This window comes from Antechinus flavipes, chromosome 6 (genome assembly GCF_016432865.1).
Source record: "Antechinus flavipes isolate AdamAnt ecotype Samford, QLD, Australia chromosome 6, AdamAnt_v2, whole genome shotgun sequence".
Classification (NCBI taxonomy): domain Eukaryota; kingdom Metazoa; phylum Chordata; class Mammalia; order Dasyuromorphia; family Dasyuridae; genus Antechinus; species Antechinus flavipes.
Window position 1 is genome coordinate 254,487,485 of NC_067403.1, and position 21,135 is coordinate 254,508,619.

The window sequence follows — 21,135 nt, forward strand, 5'->3', positions numbered from 1 at the left end:
TCTTTTTTTATTGCATTCTGGAAAAAAGATTATGTAGAAAGCAGATAGCAAAATTATTATTTGAAGAAAGGATTTCCTTGACTTAAATTGGGTTCTGATTAACTCTGGTTTTAATATTTAAATGTAACCTCTGATTACCTGTGACTTAGTAGAATTTGACTCATTGCATATGCTTATAAATTAAGAACTGTAATATGACACATAGTTTCCATTTATGAATTGTATTTTTTAAAGGCCATATAAAAATAAATTAAAAGCAAAATTAATAGTATTTATTCACACATTTACCCCTTCGTTTCTTATGCTATAGGAATGGGCATAGTGGCAATAGCTAGTTCATTTCAGTAAATGTGATGCATCTTATTGTATTTACAGGGCTTGAGACAGGAATACAAAGAAAGATTCCCTCATGTTTCCTAAGCAAGACACAATCATATTTATTCTTAAAAATAATACAAAATAGTATGATATAGGCAAAAGGAGAGAACCAGACAAAGCAGCTTAGGAAAATGTGAGAAAGGGGAACACTTTTTGCCCTGATTTCCTATCAGGGAAGACTTCATAAAGAAGGGGTTATGGATGCTGAGCTTTGAAGCTAAAGAAAATTCTTGCTAGGCATTTATGGGGTGAGAGACATTCTAAGAATGGGGTTGAAAGGGCAGCAGAATGCCATCAGGGAATCATTAATCATCTATTTTGGCAAGTAAGAATGATGGAGCAATAATGTGAAATAGAATTAGGAGCTTAGCCAAAAGCAGCTTGTGCTGGGGCCTTGCGTGCCAGGGTAAGGTCCTGTAGGCAGCTTGAAAGCACTGAAGGTTGGAGGCAAGTGTGCGCAAACAGGCCTGTGCCTTAGGATGGCCTTGGCAGCTCTTCGGAGAATGGACTGGAGACTGGGGCCCGAGACACTATCTAGGAGTGACCCAGATTGTGGGGACAGAAGATGGTTGAACTGCTTTGTATTCATTCTCTACATTTGTCCACGTTCCTCACGCCCACCCCCTTTTCTGCTTGTCTCATTTTTACCTCCATTTAAGTCTAAGGTACTTGCAAATAGGGACTGTTTCATTAATTCTATGTACACCCCCTACTCATTATAGGCACTTAATAAATGCTTGGGGGGGATGGGTTAGTTGGTACTACTGCTGTTAACAGAAATTGAGAACCTGAACAGAAAGGTAGATGTGGTTGAGTTTCATTTTACATTTGAGCTGTCAGAGGCTCTCTGGGCAGCTGGATCTTTTATTCAAGAGCCTGTTGAATTCTGAATCCTATGCTAGGCACAAGGGAGGGACATGATAGAGAGGTGGAGGTAAAGAGGGACAGAGGATAGCCCAAGGAGAGGGAGTTTAGTGGAGTTTTGGTGCAGTTTCTTTGGTAAGAGACAAAAAGATGAAGGGATCAATTGTTTAGAAGTGGTGTTTCTGCAGTGCTTACATATTTTTGGATAATTTGGCACATGGCCTAGGGAAGTATTACAGTTAACAGACCCTCCTCTACACCCAGCCATCCCCATTTTATCTCTGATCTAAAGATCTGTATCATCAAAACCAGAGGCTTTAGTGTAAACCTCGTATCTTGTCAGTCATTCTTAATTTCGCTGGGTTTCTTGCATCAGAGTTAGCATTTTGTTAGCTGATTCAGCTTTCAACAAAAATAAGCTGTGATTGACATAGGATGCTCTTGATTCCCAATTTGCTTCATAATGCGCACAAGGGAGCAAACATTAGCCTTGAAAGGAAGGACATTCCCAGAATATATATGTAGAACACAAAAAGGATTCTATGGGAAATGAAATCTCACCATTTATAAAACTCTGATACATTCTACAAATTACTCTAAAAACTGCCTTTCTTTTGTACTTATTAATTTCCCTCCTGGGTTTTGGTTTTTTTCCATTGCAATTTAAAAGGCATTTATTTCCATTTTTTTTAAACATCTATGTTAATTTGCCTTTCTTCATGTTAACCTAGAAAGGAAGGGAAAATGAAAACTCTTCTAAGAAAACAAATCCATGTAATGGTTGTGTCCAAAATGTATTTGTCTTTCCTTTGTATGTCTCACTTCTTTGTCAGAAGAGAGGTATTAAGTTGTTTTCTTAGGTCTTTTGGAGGCATGGGCAATCATTTCTTTGATCAGAGTTCTTAAGTTTTTCTAAGTGTTTTTTTTTTTTTTTTTGACTGTGTTGTCATTATCCTTGTATCAGTTATTATCCTGGTTCTTATTTCACTTAGGTTTGTTTCTTAATGCTCAGTATTCTCGATGCTGGTTTTTTTTAAATAATTTCATCTGTTACATGAATATACCAGTTTGTTGGGCCATTTGCCACATGTTAAATGAGTTGATTTAAGGCCCTAATTTAGATTCTTTCTCCAAGTTTTTCCTATTCTCCCTTCAGTATCAGGAAATTTGTCTTGTTTGTGACTCTTCCTTTGGTTTGTCTGACCTCCCCTGAACCCCCAAACTGGATACCCTATTAGGTTTGATCTATTTCCATAACAGGCAATGAGTATTCAGATTAAAGCAGTTATCTGATGACTACTTTTTGCTTCTGTTCTTGCCAGGGTTTGGTCCCTCCTTCCCCCCAGCTCTTTTGAGTACTGAATCTTGAAGGTGTCCATACCAAGAAAGAATATTGGGGTTCCTAAAGCCTCTGGGCCTGAGCAGTCTTGTCAGAAGAACTTGGGCATTGCTGCCACTGTGGCTCTCTGAGACATTGTCACAGGAACCCAGAGATCCTCGCAGGGTATGGGCATCCCCAGTCTTCTTTCTGGGCATTCTCTTTTCACTCTTGAGATATTCTTTTCTAATGCCCATGGGCTTCTCACTAACTTTTTGTACAGTTAAGGAGGGGAAGAAATAAGTTATTAGCTAGATTTGGGGATAATGAGCAAATCCAGTGAACCTGGTGTTTCATGTCAAAATTCTTGGATATTTTGATCCTAATTACCTCTTTATGAATATAAAGAATTTTGTTTTATTTGCAATCATAAACAGATGTACATGCTGAAGAAACACATTGGGATCACAGGATTAGAGTTGGGAGCATTAAGGAAACTGAATTTTGGATTGTTATTTGCCCATGATTTGCCCAGTGATAGAGTTAACACATAGCTGAGATGCTGGACTTGAGCTCTTCAGTCTGAGGGTCCTCGGAGGCCACTTTCTATTACGGTGTTAATTAGATAAAACCTTAAAGTACCAGTTCATTTATCCCAACTGTTTTATGTTTTCTTCAGCTTTAAGTCTTAGGACAACTCTTCTTGATACTTCACCAAACCTCTACCATCCATTCCAGGGTGGAACTATCATTTAAAAGTCTCAGTACAGATTCACAGGCCTTTGCTGGTTCTGTTAAAATTACCTTCCTGAAATCTACTTGATTACATATCCCAACTTTTTTTGTGAACTCAAAATTACCTTCCTCAATTCCCCTCATTTCAGTATAGTTCAGCTTATTTTCTTTCCCCAATACAAACTTATTCTTTTTTACTTTTATGTGTCCAAAGGTTTGGTGAAGTAGACTGGGTTTTCCCCAAAATTACATTCCTCAGAGGCAAATGAAATTTAGTGACTTACTACCCTAGGATCACACAGCTAGTAATTGTTAAGTGTCTGAGGTCAGATTGAACTTAGAATCTCTTGACATCAGGAGGTGCTCTTATCCACTGGATCATCTAGTTGCCCTGATCTAAAGAAAATAACCACTCTCATCTGTCTCATCTGTTGGCCAGAGTTGTGTTTTATTTTTCTTTCAGTAACTGTATTTTTTCTTGATAGATATTAGGTTAGTATTTCTTCATTTACTTATTCTCCCCCAAACTATGATTGTATCTGTCCCCAAATTCCTGAAGGTTTGGGCACATGGAGGCAATAGTATTAACAAAGCTCTTCCTAATAATGCTGTACAATCTATTAAGATTATTGCCTGCAGTCAGATGTAAGTAAGATGTATCTTAGATGTATTTGTTGGATTCTAAAATTCTTTTTGCTAAATAGAATGTACTTTTGTATCAATTATGTGATAGACACCTTGTTAAGAGGCAGTAGTACTGTCAATATTAGAATTAGCTCGCTTATCATTAGTGAAATTCTAACAGAATAGTAATTGTCATATCTGATAGCAAAGGTTGGTTGCTAGCTGCCCTGTAATGCTTTTAAGACTCTTAAGGGATTAAGATTCCTACTTCTTTCTGATTTTGGATTCCTGAGACATCCTGAATTAATTCTTGTTTATATTTTAAACAACACGTCAAGATGTATTTATTACAAATTTCCTTTCTATGCAAATATAGTCTTCAAATAAACATTGTTAGATGTTCTGTTGAGTCCCAACTCATATTTCAGACTTAAGGTTTTCTGAATTCCAATTTGCTTTTTAAAAGTAGAGATAATCTTTAAGAGCTGTATATAAACGCCATTTTATTTTAGATGCAATTGGGGAAACTCAGTGTTGGCAGGACCACTGGTTATCAAAAAGCCTTTTGTCTAATGAAACCCATTTACAGTAATGTTCTCTAATTTTGTCGGTTTGGTTTTCATAAAGTGAGAACACACTGTGTCCTGGCTAGAACAAGTGAACCCCCTTGAGGTACTTGGTTATGTGCTTACGGCTTCTTCCTTTTCTTTTGGCAGTTCACGACCTCATCTTCTGGCGGGATGTCAAGAAGACAGGCCTCGTCTTTGGCACAACATTGATCATGCTGCTTTCCCTAGCAGCTTTCAGTGTCATCAGTGTGGCCTCTTACCTCATCTTGGCTCTTCTCTCTGTGACCATCAGCTTCAGGGTCTACAAGTCTGTCATTCAAGCTGTACAGAAGTCAGAAGAGGGCCACCCATTCAAGTGAGTCAAAGAATATTTCAAAGGAAATTCTGCAGCTCTGTGATTGAGCGTACCCCTGCACTAGTATGGGGCCAGTAAAGCAACTTCCTTGCAGAGGAAGGATTCTCCAAGAAGGAGCACTTTGGGCTGGAGAACCTTTGGGCTCTCACATCAGGCAGAAAGTGACAGCTTGAAATAACGGAGCAGGTGGGCTGATGTCCAGCTCCTAGTCTCTTTGCAAGTTAGCCCTCAGAGCATAACAGAAGCCTAATGCTTTGCTGAGCATGTTCATCCATGGTATCTTAAGTTACTGGAGATGCAGGGGAGGGGGTTCTTGATTCATCCCATAGTTCTGTAAATGCCTTTGATACTCATTCCCACTCCCCTTCCTTTAGCTACATTTATATATTAGAGATCAGGTTTGGTAAAAATCAGATAGATGAACATATGTTTCTGAGATTCAATTTCTGGCAACTCACACTTCCCCCTCCCCCCAAAATCAGATACTTTTCCTGTTGAAAGTCATAGCCCCTTAAAAATATTACTTTGACCAAAAAAAAAAGTGGTGGTGATTTTCATAATTTTTTTAGAGAAAAGGAAGCTTTTCCAAGTGGAGTGTTCAAGAAGTAATTTTATTATTGCTCTGCTAGTTCATTTTCCAGTCCACTTTTTTCTCCCTAAGAACATTATTTTGAATTTATAAGGTGTGGGTTTTGTTTTGTTTTGTTTTGTTGCTAAATGCTCTACATAGTTATTGACCTTAACTCTTATGAAATCATTTTAAGGCAAAAATTTACTTTCATTTTACAAAGAAAGTCAACACAAAGGTTCACAGTTACAGCACAATCCCATTACAGAGCTGAAAGTAGATACTTAGGAATTCCCGAATTATGTCCCAGTCACCATCCACCCAATAATCCAGACTTGAAAGCAAAGGTTTCCAGCTTGTTGGATAATCCCTGCTCTTACAGGACAACACAGACAAGATTTCAAATGGGCCGATGTGGATGGGTTGTAGTCCCAATTTTTAGAAAATGTGAACTGATGAGTCAAGTGTTGTGATTGTTTGCTCTTTCTCCGTTAAGGGCCTACCTGGATGTGGACATTGCTTTGTCCTCTGAAGCTTTCCATAATTACGTGAATGCTGCTATGGTACATGTGAACAAAGCTCTCAAGCTCATCATCCGTCTCTTTCTGGTAGAAGATCTGGTGGATTCCTTAAAGGTTAGTTGGAGCTAAAGAGGAGGAGGAGGGGAAGGTAAGAGGAAGCCTTGTGGAAACTGAACAGACTGTATCTTCAGTGGATGGGAAGTAGTGAAGACTCTTCCGTCCTGCTAAAAGAACACAGACTGAGAGGAAGAAAGAAGGTTTAAATTGGGTTTGGGGGTAAGGGTTCTATAGAACCTCGGCAGTTCTGAAATTTTGAGAGCCCCTAGAATTAGTTTGCAGTGATTGGTAAGCATGGTTTGCTTTTGAGGCAAGACTGGTTTATACATTTTCAAATAAAGTTTCCTTGTACTTAAAGGTGCAAAACACTCTTAACTCAGAAGTTGGACCGAAAAATGGGCCTTGGACTGAAGTTTTCTGACCTTGGAGATAAAAGAGAATTTTACTAAAGTTAGAGCTGGGGAGTCTCAGGCTAACAGGATTCCCCTTTGGAATTGTGCCTCTTACAGTCTGACCCTGTCTTTTTCAGCTGGCTGTCTTCATGTGGCTGATGACATATGTGGGTGCAGTTTTCAATGGGATTACCCTTCTGATTCTTGGTAAGGAAGTGCTTGGAAAGAGGATACAAATCAGTCTGGGAGAACTTCCCTGGGGAAGGACATCCCTCACCCACCTCCAGCCTGTTTTTGCTATATGTATCATGGCTGTTTCTAGTTTTTGATGTACTATCTCTTCCATTGAAATGGGAGCGTCTTGTGGGAAGGTCCCTGAGCACAATTCCTTTATTTAGATTCCTAGCACTTGGCTCAGGGACTAACATGCAATAAGCACTTAATAAATAACTACCTGTGGGCACAGAGGCTGGCCCTGCGCTGTCAGTTACTCATGTCTTTACCTTTCTTGTGCCATGTGGCCTGGAACCCAAGTGTCCTTCACAAATAGTGATCTCTTATATATTCTACTATTTTCCCTGTATCTCCCTAAAGCTCAAATGATAGTTTGTTTATTTTTTAATTTTTTCCCAGTTACACATTAAATTACATTCTTAATTTAGATTTTTTTTTCTGAGAGTTATTTTGAGTCAAAAATCAGAGCTGTTGTCTTTCATTCAGATTTTAAAAGTATACAGTACTGTTTTGATTGTCTTCTTTACATAAAATTGGTTGTTTCTTACAGCTGAACTGCTGGTCTTCAGTGTTCCAATTGTCTATGAAAAGTATAAGGTAAGTAATTGACTTTCAGATAAAATATTTTTGAAGAACAGTTGATTCTGGTGTATTAGACTTTGAAGATTGATTTCTTACTTTTACAAACATCATTACTTTCCATAAACTTCTAGAGGAACATCTTAGGAGAAGTGCTCTCAAGCTCAGCGTTTCAGTGAGTGAGGAATATTTATAACAGAAAATCCCAACTATGAACCCAAATCTTGGAAGAATTCACTACTAGCTCTTGTTGCTCCTTTTCAGCATTGTTATTCCTTGTCTTGGTGACGATAGTTGTTTTAGAAAAAAAATGTTAGAGGAGAAGTTGCTTAAAAGAGATTTAAAGTTCTGCCTGGTTTTTTTTTACCAACTGGACTATATTTTTTCCTTAAAGACACAGATTGACCATTATGTTGGCATCGCTCGTGATCAGACCAAGGCAGTTGTTGCGAAGTGAGTATTTTTTACTGCTGCTTTTGTGAAAGTTATGGCATGCCTGAACTTCCTGCTCTGAAAGATTCCAGAACATGCTGCTGTGATAGGCAGCTAAATGGCTAAGTTGGGGAGTGCTGGGCCTGGAATTGGAAAGAACAGACTTCCCATGTGACCTCAGACACATGCTAGTTGTGGGACCCTGGACATGTCAGGTAGTCTCTGCCTTCATCCCGCAGAAAAGGGCAAAACCACTAAAGTGCCAAAAAAAAAAACCCATGTGGACAGTAGGATCCATAGAATCACCACACGCTGGATACAGCTGAACAGTAACGGGGATGGGGGGAGCATTTTAGGTTTTGAAAGTTTTGGTTAAAGAAAAACTGTTGTTTATTCACTTCTCTTGTGTCTGGGATTTTCCTGGCAAAGATACTTGGAGCATTGTGCTGCCATTTTCTGCTCTAGCTCATTTTACACATGAAGAAACTGATGAACAGGGGGTGTCTGGTAAACTCATGTAGTGGAGAGCATGGAGTTTGTAGGTGGGAAGATCCAAATTCAAATTCTGCTTTACAATGAAAAGGTGTGTGAGACTCTGGAAAGTTAACTCACCCCTGTGAGCCTGGCCTGAGGCCTGAAATCTGTTGACAAAGGGTGTTCCCACATCAGGGCATCTTTCTCCTGGTGAGATCACAGGTCTTCTACTTAGCGTGTAAATTAGGATCTAGGGTTCTTTTACTTAATATTAGTGCTATGTGATTTATTTCAAAGGTTGTGTCATTTTCTGTTTGTTTTCTCATGTAGGATCCAAGCAAAACTGCCTGGCATTGCGAAGAAAAAGGCAGAATAACAGCTCAGAAACTGGAATTCCAACAGTTACTAAAACACCATCTAATAGTTATAACCGTTGTTACTCGTACCTATGAAGGAGTATGCTCATTGTCAGCTTGAGCCTGCATTCCAAGTTGTTTTTTTTTTAATTTGGTATTTTTCCCCTCCCTCACCTTTGCCCTCAGTATCAAGCACAAGAACATTCTGGACTAAAAAGAACTGATGTCTTAGAGTAAAAGAAAAACTCATTACTAGGATAAATCCATACCTAGTTTGGCAGGGGGTGGGAGGTGGTTTTCCGCTAGCTGGGACTGCAGAATGAAAGATTGGAAAGGAATGGTGGAAAGGGAAGGAAGACGCCAACCACCTAATGACGCCCACCTCCTGAGCTTTCCCAATCTCTCATCGTTAGCTTAGTTTTATTTTTAAGTCGAAGGAAAACAGTTTTTATTTTTGGCAAATTATTTGGGGGCAGGAGTATGGGTATGAAAGGACTCTTAATAATTTTCCCTTCTTCTGAGTCTTTGGGACCTCTTGGACCTCATCGTCCTGCCCCATGGTAGGAAAGGCTGACATGGGTGGTTCCTGCTCTTCTTTCTAGTGGGACATCTGAAAGAAAGGGAGAGCTTTTAGTTCCATTTAATACTTAGAAATAATAGGGATTTTCCCTTTGCCTGATAAGCAAGATATCAGTGGTGGAGAATGGGGACCTGAAGGAAACCCAGAGAAGGACCAGCCTGCCACCCTCTCCTCCCTAAGCAATTATGAAAACACCGTTTTGAGAAGTAGGCATTTGTTTTATTCCTTTTCTGACACCAGTTCTGAGCTTTAGTCTTCTATAACTCATTCCTATGATGTGCTTTCCTCCCTCTCCCCCTCCTCACTTCAAGTTTAATAAGGTTGTACTTTTCATATTATGAAATAAAAAGTCTGTAACTGCTGTACACTGCTGTAAACTTGTTAGAGAAAAATAATCTGCATGTGGCCTCGTCAGTTGTAATTCTCTCTCAGTCTGGGGTGGGAGAACGTGCTAAGAGGAACTTGTGAACCTCCCCCCCACCCCTCCCCTCCTTCTTAGCCCTGTTTTGTCTTTCCTCCTCCACGGGCTGTCTTTCCCCTACCTTTCTCATCTCTGCCCTAAGGAGTGGTTTCCTGAGCTGGACTAAACACCAACCTCTGATTCCCTAAAATGGGGTTTAGGCTGAAGGCAGGAGGAAATAAAGTTTTTGTTTTTGAATCAGAAGGACAAAATGCAGATTAGTTTTATAGAAGTACATTTTGTGGTTTACATGGGGTCTAGCCTCGTTTGGAGGGTAGCTTTGCATTTGGAGGTTATGTCTTTTTATTTGGAAGGTTTTCTTCATTTTTGGGGGGGCGGAAGTGGAGACCTTGTCTTTTCAACATTTGCCTTGGCCCAAATTGCCCCTCACTACATGATGATTAAGGGGTTCCCGAGGCAGAGTTGGTGAGGTGCCCCCTCATTGCCCCGGCAGAGGGCAAATGGTGCAGAGCAGTTGGCCCAAGCTAAATAGCGGGTCGACCTCGGCTGCTGGTGTCAAGATTAATTAGCACTCTGGTCTCTGCTAGAAATGTCGGTCTCTCTTCCCTCCTAACGTTTTCTTCCTATAGTAGATTCGGGAAGCATTTGATTTTCGATAATACGGTTGTGGCCGAGTTCACTTGTGAGCTGCCGAAGGTGTTAAGTAGTGAATGTGGATAATCTAGAGGAAGTGGACCTATTTTTGTCTAGGCCCGCAAAGGCAGCTCAGTAGAAAGTAGCATAGGAAAAGTTCTCCCTTTCTTGAAAAAAACTCCTTTTTAGGGACTTTCGATGAGTAGTAGGAAGACTTTGGTGCTGGGAACTTGAGACATTGTTGTTCCTCCCCGCTTTTCCTGTTCCTCTGCTCTCATTCCTCTCCAGTCTGTTGTATCGAATGTGTCCTGATGAGCCGAGCCTCTCTCCACCCTCCAGGGCACCGCTGGTCATTGGGCTTCCCCCTCCAAGGGGTCTCTCTCTGCCCTGGGAGCCTCCATGCCTTGCGCTTCTGTCTGTTCTATTATTACTGCTGTGTTTGATCATTGGACAGATCTTTGTGCCAGGCAGGTTTTGTTGTTGTTGTTTTTTTTTTTTTAAGGAAAAAAATGTAGACAAAAAATTACTAATGAAGCTCTGTGTGTGTGCGTGTATGTGCGTGCAACATAAAGTACAGTAGCGGCCCTTCTAAGGAGCCTAGAGAATCTTGGTTCCTGTCAAACTGCAAATTGATGTGGTATTAATAAAAAGAACACAATGTCTGTGATTCTGGCTGCCTCCGTTCTTTGTCTCGACAGCGTGTTTCCCTGGACACAAACATCTGATAAAAGCATCATCCACACATCCAGCAGGATGCAGGAAGGGACTGGGCTGCGTCCCCGGGAGGTCCGGCAGAGGCTTGGCTCTGCCTGTGAATTTTTCCAAGGTTCCCTTCCGGCTCTTCTTGTGTGTTAGGGGTCCTAGGTGCTTAAGGGTCAAGCCGATAGAGCGTCAGCCCTGGTGCTGTTGGACCCAGCTGGGAAAAAAACCAAGTTTGTAGTTAGGTCTCCTCGGGTGTACCCTTAGAGAAGTGGGTTTGCTGCAGGCTCATTGACAGAATGAAAATCTCCCAGCTTCCTCAGCTTCCAGTCTGGGTGCTAACCATGAGGAGACTCCACTCTTTTAAGAAAAAAATGGAGGCATGTGGTTGACAGGCCCCTTAGGTCGGGAATTTGGGGGGCTTGGATAAAATCGATCATCCCACCAAGGGAAGACCCCGATAAAGATGGGCTCTTGATTTGCCCCTCAACCATAAGCTCAAAAGGTCTACCCAAGAATAACCTGTCGAACTCCTGATTTCCCTCTGCGCTCCCATCTGTCCCATCTACCCGACAAAATTATCCAGCAGAATCACGACTGCTTTTTAAAGAATTTATTCAACATACCTCTTTTACAAAACTTAGGTGGATATAAAAAAAATCAATGCAAACAACTTCACAAATACGCATACAAATGTTTGGATAATGTCACTAAGTAGTAACATGGCATATAAATATATATTCAGAGTAACATTTACATATTAGCCATAACAGCAAGCATACCGTTGGAAAAAATGGTCATGAAGCACATCGACTGTTCGGACTACTGAGGCAGAGTGTTGGATTGGCATGCAGCACCCCTCGACCCCCCGAGCACCACGGCTGCCCGCTTCCCCGATCCCATGGAAAGTGCAACGGCACCACTTCGGGGAAGACTCCAGGGGGCCCGGTAATACTCAGAATGGACATTTCTTAGGATTGCCACCACCTGTGTGGGAGCACTTGGGACTCGGTCGGTCAGCAAAGCCCTTCACCCCATGTACCTGGTATCCCTGGGCAAAAGGAGGGTTCTTAGGCTTAACCCATTCTCCACCTGGGAGAAGTGACTGGGTTTAGGGAAAAGCAAAATCTGCCCGTTGCCCTAATCTGAACTCATGGGATTGGTTTAAGTGCTTTCATCTTGAGCCACTACCTTAATGTCCCTGTTTGTAAAAAACGGGGAGGAAGGACCAGAGTCATCCCTGGGGTGTCTTCCAGCTTGAAAATGCTCAGGGATTCCATGAAAGTAATGAAATGTCCCAAGCTAGGGCACTGAATTTCCCTAGGCAAGATGTTTTTCAGAAAAAAATGTCATTTCCCTGTTGGATTATTAAGCTAATATTGACTAGTAGCGTGGGTAGAATGAGAAATCTCGGCATCTCAGAATTTAATTTAGAGACCATGTTGACTTTATCCATAAAGAAAGTAACCCCCCCCCCCCCCTTATCCTCCTTTTCCCTGGTTCCAATCACAGGGAGGTTTTTTTTTTTTTTTTTTGGTGGGGGGGGGGGGGGGGGAGTTGGCAAGGCAGGGGTAATAAACTTCCCCAAACCACAACTACTTGTCTTTTCCAGGACATCCCAGAATCCTCGGACCCGGGTCCATCATCAAAGGTACTCTAGATCCAGGAAGGCTCAGTACCGGTTACATGAGCAGGGACCGAGCAGGGTAAAATATTCTGCTGCTGGGCTAGGGCTTAGCAATCCAGTTTTGGCTCAAGAACCCATCAGCTCATCCCTCCACCCAAATACAAGTCCCCTTTCCCTAACCACAGCCCCTGAGGAAAGGAGCCTTTACTTTGTGGAGGTCAGGATTTAGGGGCCCAAAGAAGCACCTGAGGTGGGGTGATCTCAGTCTACCTTGCTATCATAGGAACTCTTAGAGAGCCTCCCTCCTGTTCTTTTCCCACAACCACCCTCCCTCAGTGGTCCAGAACCCTGCCTTCTTCCCCAAGGGCAACGCTAAGAAAGTCTCCTGGGGTGCAGCTCACAGCTTATCTCTGATACACGAATAATAAATAAAGACATTTGCACATAAGGTGATGGCCAGCTCCCTCCCCCCTCCCCCTTCATATAAAAGCATTAAATAGTTTTCCAAATAAAATAAAAAATAAGAGCCAAGGGCCTGATCTTGGGGCCACCTTTTCTCCACAGGAGAGAATGAATCAAAACACCCCAAACTTGGACCTGCCTAAACGATCATAAAACCCCGCTCCCTAAAATATTCAGGCTCCAACCGGCCGGAAATGTGACTGCCCCTGCCCCACCCCCACCCCCGGGAGGGCGAGCTGGGGACAGTGGAATGGTCCGAGGGCCAGGCCTGCAAGCAGAGGGCCAGCCGGCGGGGTCCTCGCCTTCCAGCTCCTCAGGAAGAACATGTAGCTTTGGGCCAAATAGTGAGGTCGAAGGGGGAAGGGGTATTAAAAAAAAAAAAAAAAAAGTGCTAAAACTTTGAAACTGGCAGCGGGTCTCGCGCTCCATCTGCCTCCTCCTCCGCCCAGAGACCACCTGTTCCCGCCATAATACTGTCATGCTCAGGCTGGGGAAGCCCAAATGGAATGGCAAGGGGGCAGGGTGGGGAGGGCCGGGGCCCCAAGACGCAGCTGGACGTTGGGCAGAGGGCACGCCGGGAAGATACTGGTCAGTCTTCACACCCAGGCAGAAAGGCCAGGCTCCCCCCATTAGCCAGCCCAGGGCAGGGAATGGCCCCTTCTGGGACAGCTCCTTTCGAGGTCACATGCAATGGAGCCGAGCAACGGAGACCTTGGGCCAAGCCCCCCTGCCCCCCATGCAGAAGGAAAGGGCTGGAGGACACAGGCTCTTAATACTGAACGGTGGACAAGCGGACACCCAGCTTGAAAAGGGAGGTGAGGTCTGGGGCCCCCGGGGACTCCATTCTGGGGCTTGCGATTTTAACCCAGCCCCTTTCCCCCTCGGGATGGTGGGAAGTTGGGGCTTCCTGCCTAATCCCAGGGCCCAGAAATTCACATTGCTCAAACAGCTCAGGGAGAGGAAAGGAGGGTGGGGGGACTGGGGGCCAAGCCCCGGCCTCCTCCGGCCTGTCAGCCACCTTGGCCAGCTCCGAAGGAGGGGCCCCTGCTGCTCTGCCCAAGGGCCCACCCCGTGGGGGGTGGAGGGGGCTGGGGCTTGAAACTAAGGCTTCTCCAGCGCCGGTCCCTTACTCTCTCCGGCCCAAAGAGAGAGGACTCGTCGGGACAGACAGAACAAAAGCTCGGGAGAAGCCCCTGGTCCGTTGAAGAGGGGGACGTGGAAGGGGCGGCTGGGAGGACAGGAGGGAAGCCAGGGCGGCCGCGGAGGTAAACTTCAGAAAGCGAGGGAGCGCAAGATGGGGCGGGAGAGGCAGCAAGGAGGGGCCAGGCCGGGCTGCCCCGGGAAGCTGGGGCCTCCCGGGGGCCCTGCCCCCTCCCCCACGGTTCAGGTTTTCACTGGAGAAGGAAGACAAGGCGCAGGGAGAGGGGGAGGGCCGGCCGGGGGCGCTACGCCCGGCACACGGCCCCCGGCTGGACGTCCCCGTCGGGGCCCCCCGGAGGCGGCGCGGGCGGCCCGAAGCCCTCGTGGCCGTAGCAGCGCAGGGCCGCCTCCTCGTAGGCCTCCAGGATGGTCTTGCGCTCCTCGGCCGTGAAGTCCATGGAGAAGGGGTGCACCTGCAGGATGTGGCGCTTGATGGTGCTGACTTTGAGCGTGGCCAGCGCGCCCCCGCACACCATGCACACCAGGCCGCGACGCCGCCCGTCGTAGTCCATCAGGTACTCGCCCCGCCAGCGCGGCTGGTAGTTGCGCCGCTGCTCCCGGCTGCGCGGGGGCGGAGGGGGCGGGGGCAGGGGCGGCGGAGGCGGGGGCGGGGGCGCCGGGGGGGCGGTGACCGCCTGCGACTCTGGGGCCTCGGACTCTTCCTCCTCCCCTTCTCCTTCCTCTTCCTCCGGCCTCTTGGCGCTGACGTCTTCCTCTGCGGAGGGCGAACCTTCGGCTGCGGAGGGAGGTCACGGACAGATTGGGAGAGGCCCCCGGCGCGCCCCGGCCCAGTCCCTCACGCCAGAGCACTCCCTTTTCTCTGTCTCCGCCCTTTCTCCCCGAGCCCCACACCTGGCCTTCCCTCCCGCATCAGGTGTGCTCCTGCCGAGCCCCTCCCCCAATAGTTTCTCTCCCTCGAAGCCTCCCCTTCTCACCTTCCCTCCCTCGGCATCCTCCCCACCTCTCCTTCCCTCCCGCATCAGGTTTTCTCCTTCTGAGCCCCTCCCACCTCACCTTCTCTCCCCCATCAGTTTCTCTCCCTCGGAGCCCCCCACCTCGCCTTCCTTCCCGCCTCAGTTCCTCTTCCTGCGGTCCCCACCTGTATGTATGTCTCTCCTGCCCTGGTAGCTCAAACAGGAGATCCTGCCCCAGCTCCTCCCCTTCCCCCCTTTCTCCTCTCATCTCCCCCAAGCAAACTTTCTTCCCTGGTTTCCCTCCTCCCCCCTAGGGCCCCGGACCTCGAGCTCACCCCACTCTCCCTCCTCTTCTTCCTCGGGCTCTTCTCCCCCTTGTCCCTGCTCTTCCTCTTCCCTCTCGGCCCGGGCCCCCGGGGGCTCGGGGAAGGGCAGCCCCAGGGCCAGCAGGTGCGTGGCCTTCCGGCTCCACTCCTGGGCAATGAGCGCCTTGACCGGGCCGCTGAGGCCGGTGGAGCCCGGGTGCCGCTGGCGGATGTGCCGCTTGATGGTGCTCATCTTGAGCGTGGCCAGCGCGCCCCCGCACACCATGCACACCAGGCCGCGGCGCCCTCCGTCGTACTCCATCAGGTACTCGAGCCTCCAGCGCTCCTGGTAGTAACGCCGGTGATCGCGGCCCCGGGGCAGGCCGGTCGACGCTCCGGGCGCTGCCCCCGCCTCCGCTGTCCCCGCCGCCGCCCTCGGGGCCCCGGGGCCGAGGGAGCGGGCTCCAGGGAGGAGGGCGCCGCGGTTGGAGCCGGGGCTTTTCGGGTCAGGTCCTGAGGGCTGAGGTCATCGTCTGTGGAGGGACAGGAGGAGAGCCAGGGCTCAGCCGGTGGCCTCGGGCCCAGCCCGCTCCTGCCCACCCACAGGGACTCAGTTGAGGGACTTTAGCGCCCCACCCCCCACCCTCTCCCTCCGCGCAAAGATGGCATCCCCCGGGGCCCTGTTCAAAGTCAGGATTCTAGATCTGGAAGGGGGCTCAGATCGGGCAGCGCCACCACGGACAGGCACAGCTTCATTTCGCTGCGCACACAGGAAGGGTCCAATAAATGCTTTTTTGAATCGAACCACGTCAAACACTGTCCAAACCTGTTAGAGCTCCGCCCTAAGACTCCTGCGTCCCCCATGCAAGCTCTTCTAGCCTAGACCCAACTCTGGGACGCTACCCAGGTGTCAGGCGTCCTTGCCGCGGACTGGCAGCCGGCCGGGAGCCAGGGAGAGGGCCCGGGAGTCCCGGTGCCGCCGAATCAGTTCCGTGTCCTCCGCCCCCACCCGTAACCAAGCCTGGCCCGGAGGCGCCCCCGAGGCTGGGGAGCAGGCGCACCTGGTGGGGGCTGGGATGGCTCCGCAGCCGGGGTGCCCCAAGCCTGCAGCAGGGCGCTGCGCTGCGGGCCCGTGAGCCCCAGGGAGCCGGGGTGCGCCTCCAGGACGTGAGCCCTGATGTCATCCAAGTGGAGGCTGGGCAAGGCCCGGCCACAGGCCATGCACACCAGCCGGTTGCCCCGAGGGTCGTAGTCCATGAGGAACTCGGCCCGAAACCAGCTCTGCAGGGACTCCTTCAGCCGCCGCTCCAGGCTCCGAGGGGCCCCCGGACCTCCGCTTCCACCCGGCCTTCGGGGAGCGGAGGGGCCCCCTCGCCTCCGGCGCCGGCCACTCCCACTGCCCGAGGACGATCGGCCTGGAACCAGGGGAAGGAACAGAGAGGGCTGGGGCTCGCTTTTGCCCCTCCCCTCCACACTCCCCCAGAGGACTGGGGCTCGCTTCTGCCCCTCCCCTCCACACTCCCCCAGAGGGCCTGGGGCTCGCTTTTGCCCCTCCCCTCCACACTCCCCCAGAGGGCTGGGGCTCGCTTTTGCCCCTCCCCTCCACACTCCCCCAGAGGGCCTGGGGCTCAGACAAGAAAGGAACCCTCAGAGTCTAGGTAACCCCGGGCCTCAGCAGCTCCGGAAAGGGCCCGGGACTGTTCAGAAGTGGAGCACTAATAGCCCGGGGCCTCCAAGTCCCAGCTGACCCCCACCTCCTCCGCTGGCCTCCCTCCACTCTTCAGCCTTTCTCCGCCATCAGCCTCCACCTTCCAGACGCCCCTTCCATTCCCCACCTCACTTAGCTTCACCCTAACTCCCCCGTTCTAGCCCCTGGGCCCCCAGGATCTACTGCCCCTCCCCCAACTCTCCAGCCGCAGTAGCCTTCTATTGTTTTTCCTTAGCCTCTCCTGGGTCCCGATGCCAGCCCCCCTCCATCTACTGTGACTTTTCCCCTGAGCCTTGGCTTCCCCCTCAGGACGTCCCCTGCGGTCCCCAAGTTCTCCGTGACTGAGCTCCTCCGAAATGTCAGCTGGGAAGGACCTAAGCTAGCACCCCATCCTTTCAGAGGAGAGGAGCCCGTCTGAGGGGGGCCTCCCCTCTTCCTTTACCTGTGCTCTTGGGCAGGCAGAGCGGAGGGGCGGCAGGGGCCTCGTCCTCGTCCTCCTCCTCGTCCTCCTCCTCGTCGTCGTCGTCGGGCCCCCGGGCCCCCAGCCCCTCGGGCTCCCCGCAGGCCCCCAGCCCCAGGTGGGCGTCCCAGCTGCTGCTGATGACCTCCTTCTCGCGGGGGCTCCAGTGCAGGGAGTAGGGGTGCTTCTGGCGGATGTGCCGCTTGATGGTGCTGAGCTTGAGCGTGGCCAGCGAGCTGCCGCACACCATGCACACCATGCCGTGGCGCGCCGGGTTGAAGTCCATGAGGTACTCCAGCCGCCAGTGCTCGTGGTAGTAGCGCCGGTGGTCGCGGCCCGGGATGCGGCTCTTGCCCGGCCGGGAGGCCCGCGCCTCGCAGTGGTCCGAGTACTTCCGGCCGGCCGGGGGAGCCCGGCCCCTGGGGGAGGGGAGGGAGCCCGGCGCCCCAGCCTCCGGCTTCGGCTCCGGCCCTGGGGGGAGGGGAGGGAGGCACAGCACAGGAGGCTTTCAGCCACAGCCCAGAGAACCCGAGTCCTGCTCCCCGGGCCTGGAAAGGGGATGGAGCGGCGGGGGAGGTGGAGGCCGAGGGAAGGGGGCAGCCCAGAGAGGCCCGGAGAACTGGGGCAGGCGGGGGAGGTGGAGGCCGAGGGAACGGGCAGCCCAGAGAGGCCCGGAGAACTGGGGGCTGGGCGGGAACCGAGGGATCCACAGACCGAGGAGGGATCTGGGGATCCTCGCTCCCCGATCTGGGGAAGGTCCGGGCAAACTGCTCCCGCGACTTGGCCAAGACACTCGGCGACCGGGGGGAACTGCGCGACCCTGGGAGGAGCGCGGCTCTCATTGGGCCATCCCACGGCTATTCGCCTCTGGCCTCCCCCAAGCAGCCTGGAGGCTCCTTACCTTTCTCTGTGAGCCCCAAACTTGCCAGTGCCTGACACTCAGTAGGTGCTTACGAAAACTTTATTGAGCGAGTCTTTCTGAACCCCAGTGACTTGGCCAAGATCACACAGAAGTAATCAGGGGCAGAGCCCGATTCTTCTGGCTCCAGATCCAGAATCCTTTTTCTTTGCAGACCTGGGGGGTTTCAGGGAAGTCTCCGGAAAGATGACTGGGGGGCGGGGGGAGGGATGATAACATTGCTGGCCACTTAAAGAAAAGCAAGAAAGAAGGCACTGTTTCTTTAAGGGGGAGTGGAAACAAAAGGATATTAGGCCCGAGTATATAATTAGGCTTCCTTTAAAAAAAAAAAATATGTTAGGAGGAAGCCGGCCCTTTAAGAGGGAAGGACATTCACAAGAAAAAGCCAGAGGCTCTGGACCAAGGGGCCACCAGGGGACAGGAGAGGGGGGGCTGCCCCTTCGGAAAGAAGCCTGACAACGGGGGGAGGGCACCTGGGTCCAATAACTGCTCCGAGCACCAGCAGTTTTATTGCCTGGGAGAGACTGCCCCCCACCACCACCAGGGGAGAGGCCTCTCAAGGGGCCTAGAGAATGGGGAGGGACCTTGGAACCTGAGACGTCAGAGCTGAAGGGGCCTCAGAACATGGGATGTGAGAACTGGAAGGGGTGTTAGAACATGGGATGTCAGAATTGGAAGGCCCTTAGAAAATGGGAGAGCAACACTGGATATGGAAGAGCAGAGGAACCTTAGAACATGGAATGTGAGAGTGGAAGGGGTCTTGGAACATGGGATGTCAGAATTGGGAGGGTCCTTGGAAAATGGTAACGCTAAGAAGGATGAAAGAACATGGGATGTCAGAATTGGCCCTTAGAACATGGAATGTGAGAGCTGGAAGGGGTGTTAGAACATGGGATGTCAGAATTGGGAAGGCCCTTAGAAAATGGGAGAGCAACACTGGATGTGAGAGAGCAGAGAAACCTTAGAACATGGAATGTGAGATCTGGAAGGGGCTTTAGGGCGGAAGAACATGGGATGACAGAGCAAGGAAAGAGGGCCCTTAGAAAATGGAATGTGAGAGCTAGAAGGGGCTTTAGAACATGGGAAGTTAGCAAGGGAGAAGGGCCCTTAGAACATGGAATGTGAGAGCTGGAAGGGGCCTTAGAACATGGGATGTCAGAATTGGGAGGCCCTTAGAACATGTAGAACTAGGAAGAACCTTAGAACATGGAGTGCGAGAGCTAGAAGGGGCCCAATGTTATCAAATCTAATTCTTTCCATTTCCAACTGGAGAAAGTAAAAAGCAGAAAGGCCTAGAGAGTTCTGCCCAAGTGGCAAGTGGCACAATTCAAACTCGGGCCTCCTCCTGCTCCAGGATATTCTAAGCAGCCGCCTCTCCCCGAGGGATCAGGCCTTTCCTTCCCTCCACCCCGGCCCCTCTAAGAAGGCGCAGGAACTTCTTCGGGGAGTGGTGAGCCCATGCTCAGGGGAGGACCCCAGGGGCCAGGGAGGCCAGAAAGGGAGGCAGGCTGAGGCTGAGGGAGCTGTCCCTGCCGCTACTGGAGCAGTCTCTTTCTGAGGTGGGCCAGCAGCCTGGTGAGAGAACAGCGCGTACCTTGGCGGCCGCCTTGTCGGGGCCAAGTCAAACAGTCCTCCCAACGACCTGGGCCTGCTGGCCCGGCCTGCCACACCCCCCCCCCCAACTATTTCCTGCCTCAGCTCTAAAGTGGGGGCCCAGGGATCTGAGGCTGGGAGGCCTGGTGGAAGGAGGAGCCGTTACTAGGAAAGAAAAACCAGGGGCCAAGTCTGAACTGTAAAAACGTCCCTCCCCATCAGCCCCTGCCCGATGCAAATGAGCTGGGGAAAGCGCCGCCAGTTCCCTACGGTCCCAGGCCCGGCTTCCAGGCCTGGGTGGGGCCCTCAGGAACATCCCGGCGGGAGGGTCCCAGGAGGAGAGGGGAGGAAGTCGGCCAGGAAGGGCCTTTTACCTAGCGTAGGGAATGCCAGTGGGGCCAAATAGTGGAAACGGAGAAGGGAGGTTCCCTCCCTCCCTCCCTCCCTCCTGTGGAAAAAATCGAACTGGACTCCAAGCCCGAGGCTGTCCGCCCGTAAGAAGTGGCAGCCGGAGCCCTGGGGCCGCGGCTCCCCAAGTCAGGGCAGCTGGGGGCTGGATCCCAAGCCAGACTTCCCAGAGACGATTTGGGGCTCCGTGACATCAAGCTCTCCCTGGCCTCTCCCTCCTTCCCCGCGGCTCGGAGGTCGGGAACTGCCTCACTTTCCGGGCGCCCCAGCACCCAGCACGGGGACCGGCACACAATGGGAGCTTAATAAATGCCCGCTGATTGACAAGCGGGGGCAGAGCCCCGGGGGGGGGGGGGGCGGGAGCCCTGGGGTCGGAGGCTGGCTTTGACAGCTCGATGGAAGCTGGGCCAGGGCCGGCAGTCACTCGCCTCATTTCCCCTGCTCTTTAAGGGAGACAATGACCCCGGCCCTCTGCCGTCCCCAATGGCCGGGAAGAGGCGCCGGGGCCCTGAAGGTGCGACCCCCGCGCCGGGATCCCTCCTGGCCACCGAGTCTATTCACGTTCCCAGGGAAGAACAAAAGGAACCCAGCAGCCGTTATTGGGCTGAGGCAGAGCTGCCGGAGCTGGCCCTTTAAGGCAGCCGGGAAACTTACCACTTCTTAAAGGCACCTGCATCCCAGCGCGCAGAAGTGCCAGGGGGCAGTGGCCAGCAGCCGCCCTCGGATGAGGGGGGCTGCCTTTGCCCCTCT

The 21,135-nt window shown here is 50.2% G+C and overlaps 2 protein-coding genes across 6 annotated transcripts in view; one reads left to right on the top strand and one right to left on the bottom strand.

Annotated features, from left to right (window-relative positions):
• The window catches only part of RTN3 (reticulon 3), a 47,285-nt gene extending 36,528 nt beyond the window's left edge, over positions 1 to 10,757 (top strand). For all 5 annotated transcript variants that reach the window (XM_051966261.1, XM_051966262.1, XM_051966263.1 and 2 more), the window contains 6 exons: positions 4,636 to 4,843; positions 5,908 to 6,046; positions 6,519 to 6,588; positions 7,166 to 7,212; positions 7,589 to 7,647; positions 8,431 to 10,757. In XM_051966261.1, coding sequence (XP_051822221.1) covers positions 4,636 to 4,843; positions 5,908 to 6,046; positions 6,519 to 6,588; positions 7,166 to 7,212; positions 7,589 to 7,647; positions 8,431 to 8,476 — 569 coding nt within the window. In that variant the 3' untranslated portion in view covers positions 8,477 to 10,757. The remainder of the gene's footprint in view (positions 1 to 4,635; positions 4,844 to 5,907; positions 6,047 to 6,518; positions 6,589 to 7,165; positions 7,213 to 7,588; positions 7,648 to 8,430) is intronic.
• A 1,576-nt stretch (positions 10,758 to 12,333) lies between these two features.
• On the bottom strand, positions 12,334 to 20,818 carry ZFTA (zinc finger translocation associated). The gene is given in 8 exon segments (XM_051966918.1): positions 12,334 to 14,814; positions 15,328 to 15,747; positions 15,750 to 15,830; positions 16,359 to 16,712; positions 17,448 to 17,945; positions 17,948 to 18,351; positions 20,248 to 20,351; positions 20,639 to 20,818. Coding segments are annotated over 8 exon segments (2,532 nt in total). The 3' UTR covers positions 12,334 to 14,323.
• Positions 20,819 to 21,135: the final 317 nt, after the last annotated feature.